This window comes from Salvelinus sp. IW2-2015, linkage group LG4q.2 (assembly GCF_002910315.2).
Source record: "Salvelinus sp. IW2-2015 linkage group LG4q.2, ASM291031v2, whole genome shotgun sequence".
NCBI classification, from domain to species: Eukaryota; Metazoa; Chordata; class Actinopteri; order Salmoniformes; family Salmonidae; genus Salvelinus; species Salvelinus sp. IW2-2015.
In genome coordinates, this window is record NC_036843.1 from 9912745 (window position 1) to 9923201 (window position 10457).

The 10457-nt window shown below is 44.2% G+C and overlaps 1 protein-coding gene and 2 long non-coding RNA genes across 5 annotated transcripts; 1 reads left to right on the plus strand and 2 right to left on the minus strand.

Moving 5' to 3' along the window:
• Positions 1-439: 439 nt before the first annotated feature.
• On the plus strand, positions 440-4249 carry LOC111963262 (zinc finger protein 706). Its single transcript, XM_023986587.2, has 3 exons — positions 440-558; positions 2822-2970; positions 4002-4249. The coding sequence occupies exons 2-3, from the start codon at positions 2836-2838 to the stop codon at positions 4038-4040; spliced, it is 174 nt and encodes a 57-aa protein (XP_023842355.2). The 5' UTR covers positions 440-558; positions 2822-2835; the 3' UTR covers positions 4041-4249.
• LOC139027661 (uncharacterized) lies at positions 4071-5449 on the minus strand. 3 transcript variants are annotated; one of them, XR_011479780.1, is made up of 3 exons: positions 4491-5449; positions 4277-4298; positions 4071-4241 (listed from the first exon to the last, which is right to left on the minus strand). It is a non-coding gene; the product is annotated as an uncharacterized lncRNA (long non-coding RNA). The 3 variants fall into 3 exon arrangements; XR_011479782.1 differs by having other exon boundaries at positions 4071-4221; positions 4257-4298; XR_011479781.1 differs by lacking the exon at positions 4277-4298 and having other exon boundaries at positions 4071-4221.
• Positions 5450-6887: 1438 nt separating this feature from the next.
• On the minus strand, positions 6888-7429 carry LOC139027662 (uncharacterized). Its single transcript, XR_011479783.1, has 3 exons — positions 7356-7429; positions 7224-7285; positions 6888-7011 (listed from the first exon to the last, which is right to left on the minus strand). It is a non-coding gene; the product is annotated as an uncharacterized lncRNA (long non-coding RNA).
• Between the last annotated feature and the right edge of the window lie 3028 nt (positions 7430-10457).

A 10457-nucleotide genomic window follows, 5' to 3' on the forward strand; every position in this document is an offset into this window, starting at 1 on the left:
CAAAGTAGTACAGAAGATGGTGTATGCTGAGGCAGTAAAGAGKGTAGTAGAGGAAGATGGGTCCAGAGTGAGGTCAATAGAGAGTTAGGAGTAACATGTGCTTCAGTAAGGTTTGTTTTTTGGCYTTGATGGCCATGGTTGTTAACTGTACCGCAGGAATGAAAAAATTACAGAGGATAGATGTTGTGGTGGCAGCTGCAAAGAAGTACATGGGTGTACAAKATTTTACTGCAGAAGAATTGCAAYMTGTTTTGAACGATAGTGTCCCGTCCTRCCAGGCTGCTGGCCTGGTGTAGGATCAGCCAGGGCCAAGTAGTGGACTAGTGATGAGGCGACAATTTTTTCATAAAGTGTAACGAATGCATACAGAATAGCAYGCTGATACACAGCCAATACAGTAGGTGGCGGCATTCACCTATAAGATTTGTTTGCGGACCGCCATAATACCAAAGAAGAAGAAGTAGCTAGCTTGGCTAACCATATCAGCGGTGCTGTGTGCCACATTTTCGTGAAGCCTTTGAACAGCGTTGCCATCCAGACCTTTTTGCCAAGACTGAGGTAATGTATAGTATCTTGCTAGCAGCCACATTTATTCGACAATTCTTATTTATTTAGGGTAATCTAGCATTAGCGCACCTTATCGTATGTAACAGTATGCCTTTATCAACTACAAACCGGAACGTTGCTAGCTAGACAGTCTACCATATGGTAAGCTGGAAGCTAGCATGTTTGCTAACAACAGAGCTAGCGCTAATTATTTAGCTAGCAAACGATCAACCGCCGTTCAGTCAAAGATAACGTTACTGATAACTAACGTTCTCTCACTAGTTTTGTGAGTCATCACAGTGTGGTGTATTTGGGTAATCACCCATATCTAGCTAGATAACTAGGTAGCTATATGTTTAYCTAGCTAGCTAACCTAGCCAGCTAACCAACGTTAACTAGCCAAGTTGTCTGGTTATGTCCGCACTAGCTCTAATCCATCGCGCGACGACAATTAGTTGCCTCTGCCCTTTCCGTTTTTGTTTAATGACTGGATATTCAATATACTTTCGTAACTGCCTAAAGTACAGATGTTACTTGAGAAGGTTGTCTTCACTGTGCGAAGGGTGTCGTCCAAAATGCGAAATTGACGGATTAGCGTTGAACCACACGCATGCGTCGTATCGTCCCAACGAGCAGTTTTCGTCGGCCGATGGACCAGAGCTATGTGAATACTATTTAGCTAGCTAACCACTTAGCTACCTACTGGCTAACTATATCCTCGTGGATCAGACCGTAACCTAGCTAGCTATGCATACTTTCTAAGCATACGTTTTGTAGCTCCTGTGGATGAGTTTACAATGTTCACCTGTGCTAACGTTAACAGATCAAGCTCAGGCATATGGTTCCATCAATAAATCATTTATATCGCCCTGGCCATGTTATGAAATGCTGTAGTATGCACATTACTTTGCAAATGAGGCAGTACAGAATACATACTTACAGTAATTTCAGTCCAATGTAAAGTAGGTTGGTCATATTATTTATACCAATAATAATGTAAGGTAGYGTGATCATGCTTTATACAGAAGTTTGAAACAATTTATGAATTTAGAAAACAGCTTTTTATACTACTTTATGCAAATMAAATACTTAAAACACACATCCCACCCTACTCACACAGCACCAACACTCACACAACAATTTGAAAAAAATCTGAAATTACAATACAACTTTTTATTCTACTTCAGGGTTTATCAACTAGATTAAGCAGCGGCTGTTTTTTTTTCTTGAGRGGATTGTCGGGGGGGCTGGAACATAATTACAAATCATTTGTYGACTGCAAATTGATCGCAAGAAGCCCAAACAGATATAATAGTTCACAAAAACAATCATTTCAAACCTTGCTTACATTTGTATACAATCACATGTTTCTCTKTGTGTGGGAATACTTCAGAACAGATTCTTATGTCCAACAATGGAAATTAGAAATCTTCATTTTTTTTTTCAAATATCAAAGAAATTGCTCAGAAAACTTGGGGGGCCAAATACAACCACCTACGGGCCAAATTRGGCTCGCAGGCCGCCAYTTTGGGAACACTGTACTACTTRATGCAAATTAGATACTTARAGTGGTGGGYAAAGTACCCAATTGTCATACTTGAGTAAAAGTAAAGATACCCTAATAGAAAATGACTCCAGGTAAAGTAAGTCACCCAGTAAAATACAACTTGAGTAAAAGTCTAAAAGTATTTGGTTTAAAATATACTGAAGTAGTAAAAGTATTTCAAATTCCTTATATTAAGCAAACCAGGGGTACACTCCAACACTCAGACATCATTTTACAAACAAAGCATATGTGTTTAGTGAGGCAGCAGGGATGTTCTCTGTCTAMTGAGTCTGCCAGATCAGAGGCAGTAGGGATGACCAGGGATGTTCTCTTGATAAGTGTGTGAATTGGACTGTTTTCCTGTCCTGCTAAGCATTAAAAATGTTTCGAGTACTTTTGGTTCAGGGGAAAATGTATTAAGTAAAAAGTACATTATTTTATTTAGGAATGTAGTGAAGTAAAAGTTGTCAAAAATATAAATAGTAAAGTACAGATACCACAAAAAACTACTTAAGTCGTACTTTAAAGTATTTTTACTGAAGTACTTTACACCACTGGATACTTAATACTCACACGCCCCACCAACACGTCCCCCACCAACGCAGGCAGCGCCATGACCAACACACTCACACAGCGCCCCCACCAACACACACTGCAGCGTAGTGTAAGGTTTTATTGATAACAACCTATTCAGTAACACTCACCCAGCCTGTTGGCTTGTACCTCCAGCTCTAGGACCAGACATGGCACGTGGTCATCAAAAAGTCCAGTCTCAGCAGAAGAATGCCAAGAAACAAGCGGAGGCCAAGAAGGCCAAGGGACATGATCAGAAGACGGCCGCTAAGGCAGCTTTAGTGCACACCTGCGGTGTCTGCCTGGTGAGTTCCTTAAAGACAAGTGGTTGCTTTTCCATCAGGGACTACGAACCATTTTGATGTTGGGTTGCAAGATCAACGGGTCGTGTTCATTAGTGTAAAACGTAGTACTGTTTTTCAATGGAAAACAAATGTTTTCTTTTTGGAAAGAAGAAAGTTTTGTGTTCTCCCTTTTTCAGTCTGTTTTCTCTTCTGTCTGGTGAATATGACCATGCCGATCCACAGTAAGTCCAGGCGTAGCTGCCGATCCACTGTGGTCGCAGGCGTAGCTGCGCGATCCAGCTGTCGGTCCAGGCGTAGCTGCGATCCACTGTGGTCCAGGCGTAGCTGCCGATCCACTGTGGTCCCGGCGTAGCTGCCGATCCCTGTGGTCCAGGCGTAGCTGCGATCCACTGTGGTCCAGCGTAGCTCCGATCCACTGTGGTCCAGGCGTAGCTGCCGATCCCTGTGGTCAGGCGTAGCTGGATCCACTGTGGTCCAGCGTACTGCGGTCCTGTGGCAGGCGTAGCTGCCGATCTGTGGTCAGCCGCGTAGCTGCGATCCACTGTGTCAGGCGTGCTGCCGATCCACTGTGGTCCAGGCGTAGCTGCCGATCCACTGTGGTCCAGGCGTAGCTGCCGATCCACTGTGTGTCCAGCGTAGCTGCGATCACTTTGGTCAGAGCGTAGCTGCCGATCCACTGTGGCCAGGCGTGCTGCGATCCACTGTGGCCCGCTAGCTGCGATCCACTGTGGCCAGGCGTAGTGCCGATCCACTGTGGCCCAGGCGTAGCTGCCGATCCACTGTGGCCTAGGCGTAGCTGCCGATCCACTGTGGCAGCGTAGCTGCGATCCAGTAGCTCTGTTCATACAGTTTCCCAATACAGCAGCTCTTGTTTTCCAACCAGATTTCTCAATCATGCAATTATTTTTATGTTTGTTACTTAACACAATTGTTGTTGTATTGACCCTTTTTTCAGTTGAAATAGCAACATAATCCTATGAAATAAATTGAAAGCAAATGATTAGGCCCTGTCCTCTGTATTGCCTCTACAGTCACAGATGCCGGACCCCAAAACTTCAAGCAGCTTTTGAGAGTAACATCCCAATACCAATGCCCCAGAGCTGGTCGATGTAGACTCTGGCATCTGATCCGGACTCCCACTGAGACCCCAGCTATGTTCTTGTTTAAGGCAAACTGTCAATGCAGAAAAAAACCCGTCTCTCTCTGATGCACACCCTCATACAGAAAACAACCCTCTCTCTGATCCACACCCTCAAACAGAAACAAACCCTCTCTCTGATCCACACGCCTCAAACAGAAAACAAACCCTTCTCTCTCTGATCCACACCCTCATACAGAAAACAAACCGTCTCTGATCACACCCTCATACAGAAACAAACCCTCTCTGATCCACCCTCATACAGAAACAAACCTCTCTCTGATCACACCCTCAAACAGAGAACAAACCCTCTCTCTCTCTGATCACACCCTCATAGAACCCGACACACCCCACAGACACCCCTCTCTCTCTCGATCTACACCTCCTGCAGAAAACAAACCCCTCTCTCTCTCTGATCCACACCCTCAAACAGAAAACAAACCTCTCTCTGATCCACACCCTCAAACAGAAAACAAACCCCTCTTGTTAAATGCCTAATGTCTCTTTGGTTGATCTTTCATCCTAGTTTCAAGTTTCTCCCTGTGGATTACCTAGAAATAGACACAATCTCTTTCATTGTTTCCTTTTAGTTTATAATTGAATGTTGGGTAGAATGGAGCAGATGGCCATTCCCAGCTTTGAGAGGTTGATCCCTGATCTGGTGTTGGGTCTGTAGCATTCGTCTCTTCTAGCTCTAATCAATGCTTTGTTTTTGGCTGATCAAACCCATCATTTTTGACAGCGATGATCCAAGCTGAAACATGTTGTGACTTTGTTTTCTAATTCACATCAAACTCCTCAGCATAATTTGTACACTTGGAAAATGCATTCATGCCCCAATGATGTAATATAACATTCAATAAAGTTGGCTTTGTTTAGTATCTGCTTCATCAGGTGGCGGAGCTCTGTAATGGAAACTGTTCTGGAACTTTCTCTTTCCAACAACACTTGGTCAAACACATCCTGGGTTTTTGTTTTCTCCACTAGGTGGCGTCATGTTCAGTTTCACATGCAGTGTACCAGTACAGGAGTGCTGGCTCTGATGATGATGATGATGAAAAAGAAGCAGAGTTCATTTACGGTCCATGTAGACATTTTACTGGAAAGAGAGGAAAGAATACTGACCCATACATCCATGACCGTACTGGGCCTTAATGCAGTTCTGTCTCCTACACTACCAGTCAAATGTTTGGACACCTTTCATTATTTTTACAGTTTTCTACATTGTAGACTAATAGTGTAGGTATCAATGAAATGATAAAAACTATGAAATAACACAAATGGAATTATGTAGTAATCAAAGTGTTAATAGATCAAATATATTTGAGATTCTTCAAAGTAGCCGCCCTTGATGACACACTKTTGGCATTCTCTCAACCAGCTTCACCTGGAATGCTTTTCCAAAAAGTCTTAAAGGTCCAACTTTATGCTGAGCACTTATGGTCCAACTCATCCCAAACCATCTGAATTGGGTTGAGGTCGGGGGACTGTGGAGGACAGGTCATCTGATGCAGCACTCATCACTCTCCTTGGTCAAATAGCCCTTACACAGCCTGGAGGTGTGTTGGGTCATTGTCCTGTTGAAAAACAAATGATAGTCCCCTTAAGCCCAAACCAGGTGGGATGGCGTATCGCTGCAGAATGCTGTGSTAGCCATGCTGGTTAAGTGAGCCTTTAATTCTAAATATATCACAGACAGGGTCACCATCACACCTCCACGCTTCATGGTGGGAACCACACATGCAGAGTTTGTCCGTTCACCTTCTCTCCGTCTCACAAAGACACGGCGGTTGGAACCAAACATTTCTAATTTGGACTCCACCGGTCTAATGTTAATTGCTTATGTTTCTTGGCCCAAGCAAGTCTCTTCTTATTATTGGTGTCCTTTAGTAGTGGTTTCTTTGCAGCAATTTGACCATGAAGGCCTGATTCACAGACTCTTCTGAACAGTTGTTTTTGAGATGTGTCCTTTACTTGAACTCTGTGAAGCATTTATTTGGGATGGAATTTCTGAGGCTGGTAACTCTAATGAATTTATCCTCTGCAGCAGAGGTAACCCTGGGTCTTCCTTTCCTGTGGCGGTCCTCATGAGAGCCAGTTTCATCATTGCGCTTGATGGTTTTTGGGACTGCACTTGAAGAAACTTTCAAAGTTCTTGAAATGGACCCGATTGACTGACATTCATGTCTTAAAGTAATAATGGACTGTTGTTTCTCTTTGCTTATTTGAGCTGTTCTTGACATAATATGGACTTGGTCCTTTACCAAATAGGTCTATCTTCTGTATACCTACACTATGTTGTCAAAAACACAACTGATTGGCTCAAATGCATTAAGGAGGAAAGAAATTAACAGCCTCCRGTGTGGCGCAGTGGTTTAAGTCACTGCATCGCAGTTGCTAGCTGTGCCACTAMAGATCCTGGTTCGAGTCCAGGCTCTGTCACAGATGGCTGCGACCGGGAGACCCACGGGTTGGCCCAGCGTCGTCCCGGTTAGGGGAGGTTTTGGCCGGAAGGGATGTCCTTGACCCATCGCGCTCTAGCGACTCCTGTGGCGGGCCGGGCACAGTGCACGCTGACACGGTCGCCAGTGTTTCCTCCAACACATTGGTGTGGCTGGCTTCCGGGTTAAGCAGGCGAAGGAACAGGGTTGTGTTTCGGAGGACGCACGTCTCTCGACCTCAATCAAGGCTTTTATTAGAGATACTAGACAGGGCTTTTTTATTAGAGTAGAAGGATACTAGACAGGGCTTTTACTAGAGTAGAAGGGTACTAGACGGGGCTTTTATTAGAGTAGAAGGATACTAGACAGGGCTTTTTTATTAGAGTAGAAGGATACTCGACGGGGCTTTTATTAGAGTAGAAGGATACTAGACGGGGCTTTTATTAGAGTAGAAGGGAATAACTAGACAGGGCTTTAGAGCTGAAGATATTAACAGTTTATTTTGAGTAGAAGGATACTAGACAGGGCTTTATTAGAGTAGAAGGATACTCGACGGGCTTTTATTAGAGTAAAAGGATACTCGACACGGGCCTTTTATTAGAGTAGAAGGATACTCGACGGGGCTTATAGAGTAGAAGGATACTAGACAGGCTTTTATTAGAGTAGAAGGATACTCGACGGGCTTTATTAGAGTAGAAGGATTCTCGACGGGGCTTTTATTAGAGTAGAAGGATAACTCGACGGGGCTTTTATTCTAGAAGTTAAGAAGGGATACTCGACGGGCTTTTATTAGAGTAGAAGGATACTAGACAGGGCTTTTATTAGAGTAGAAGGATACTAGACAGGGCTTTTATTAGAGCAGAAGGATACTCGACAGGGCTTTTATTAGAGCAGAAGGATACTCGACAGGGCTTTTAGTAGCGTATAATGTAAAACAAAAATTAAATGCAACATTCAACAATTTCAAAGATAAAGAGTTACAGTTTATATAAGGAAATCAGTCAATTGAAATAAATTCATTAGGCCCTAATCTATGYATTTCACATGACTGGGAATACAGATATGCATCTGTTGGTCACAGATACCATTAAAAAAGGGCCTCGGGATCTCGTCACGGTATTTTTGTGCATTCAAATTGRACCTACTAGACAGAACATCAGATGTGTCCCATTGTTAATTTATACAATAGTATGTTTTCCTCTTGTATCCTCTCCAGGTAACAAGCTGACTGGTCTGGTCCTCAGGTGATGACTCGGACCAGTGGAGTTTCTGTCTGTCTCCTCTGTCACAGTCCTTCCTACACCCTCCTTCCTTTCTGACAGCCATTCACTTAACGCTCGCTTCCTCCTTTAAARCTTGTACATTAATAAGGAAATAAGCTCATTACCAGAAAATGAGACAACGTGAGACGATACAAACACACACACAGTGCCTTCAGAYAGTATTCACACCCCTTGACTTTTTCCATGTTTTGTTGTGTTACAGCCTGAATTTTAAATGGATTCAATTGAGATTGTGTCACGGACCTATACACAATACCCCATARTTTCAAAGTGGAATTATGTTTTTAGACATTTTTATAAATTAATTAAAAATGAAAAGCTGAATTGTCTTGTCTTGAGTTATTCATATTCAACCTTCTGTATTGGAAAGCCAAAATAAGTTCAGGAGTAAAAACTATTGCTTAAATCACATAATAAGTTGCATGGACTCACTCTGTGTGCAAGAATAGGTTTAACATCATTTTTTTATGACTACCTCATCTCTGTACCCCATACAATTATACTGTATATAAGGTCCCTCAGTCGAGCAGTGAATTTCAAACACAGATTCAACCACAAAGACCAGGGAGATTTTCCAATGCCTCCAAAGAGGCACCTATTGTAGATGGGTAAAAATCCAAAATAAAACGACATTGAATATCCCTTTGAGCAGGGCCGGTCCTGGACGTTCTGCCACCCTAGGCAAGACACACACAAAAATCTGCCCCTACAAGAATAGTCCCAGTAAGCAAGATTACATTGAAAAGACATGTAAAATATGTTTTTCCAGACGTTGAAGGTATTCAAATTAAGTTCTGAGGAAAGGTGAAATTAAGTATTTCCGGACTTGAAATCAGGTTAATTTACGGTTCTGAATGTTGAAAATATGTCATTTATATTGTCTATGTTGGCCAAATCAAGGCCTCGGTCCAGACAGGACAGAACTGAACCTAACATAAACGTCTATGATTGGTTCAGATTTGGTCCAGACCGGCCAAAAAAACGATGTCCGTGAATGTGAAAATCAAGGCTGATCCAGACAGGGCAAAAAAGATGTCCAAAAGGCGTCAGCGTCGGTCCGTGTTACTGAGTATAGCCTACAGCAGGAGGGCCAACTCCGTCCTCGTCGGCCGTGCTTACTGAGGTATAGCCTACAGCAGGGAGGCCAACTCCAGTCCTCGTCGTCCTGGCTTACTGAGTATAGCCTACAGCAGGGAGGGCCAACTCCAGTCCTCGTCGGTCCTGCTTACTGAGTAAGCCTACAGCAGGGAGGGCCAACTCCAGTCCTCTGTCGGTCTGTGCTTACTGAGGTATAGCCTACAGCAGGGAGGCCAACTCCAGTCCTCGTCGGTCCGTGCTTACTGAGGTATAGCTACAGCAGGGGGCCAACTCCAGTCCTCGTCGGCCGTGTTACTGAGTATAGCCTACAGCAGGGAGGGCCAACTCCAGTCCTCGTCGGTCTGTGCTTACGAGGTTAGCCTACAGCAGGAGGGCCAACTCCAGTCTCTCGGCCGTGTTTACTGAGTATAGCCTACAGCAGGGGGCCAACTCCGGTCCTCGTTCGTCCGTGATTAACTGAGGTATAGCCTACAGCAGTGTCAGGTGTGGTTAGTGTGTTCAGGTGTGTTAGTTGTGTCAGGTGTGTTAGTGTGTCAGGCCCAGAGGACTGGAGTTTCCATTCCTCAGGCTCCTGAGTGCACAGCGGGTCTTAGCTCTGCCATCTCAGCGCTAAGAGGCTCCTGATAGAGAGAAAGAGTCGAAAACAGCAGTCTGGGACACAGGTTAGCACGTCCCAGTGACAGTCAGGGTTCTTAAGCCCGCAGGCAGAACAGTTGAAATGGAGCAGCCACGCACGACCAGGTGGACTAGGGACAGCAAGGCAGTCATCAAGCCAATGTCCTGAGGCATAGTCTAGAGCTCAGCGTCCTCGAGGAGAGAGAGAAAGAAAGAGAGAAAAAGGGAAAGAATTAGGAGAGCATTAGCAGGGACATGCTACCTGTCCCAGACCTGCTGTTTTCAACTCTCTAGAGACAGCAGGAGTAGAGATACTCTTAAATGATTGGTATGAAAAGCCAACTTGACATTTACTCTGAGGTGCTGACCTGTTACACCCTTACAACCCACTGTGATTATATTATGACCTGCTGGTCACTCTTATGAACATTTGAACATCTTGGCAATGTTCGTTATAATCTCCACCCGGCACAGCCAGAAGAGGACTGCCACCCCTCATAGCCTGGTTCCTCTCTAGGTTTCTTCCCTAGTTCTGCGCCTTTCTAGGGAGTTTTTCCTAGCCACTGTGCTTCTACACCTGCATTGCTTGCTGTTTGGGGTTTTAGGCTGGGTTTCTGTACAGCACTTTGTGACCATCAGCTGATGTAAGAAGGGCTTTATAAATAAAATTTGATGATTGAACAACCTGAGAACTATCCTCAAACCACCAACTTACTCCTGAGACCAAAGCTGGTATAGCCACAAAGATCTCCCACACGACAAGAACCAGGCAGGCTAAAGCATAAGATACAGGATTTGAACAAGCCGTCAGTCTGGCATTGACTCTAGGCAGGCTAAAGCATTCGATAACACTCGTTTTTTAACCAGGTCTGGGTATAGGCAGTAAGGGCAGCTGGGCCTGTGTTTTAGTTT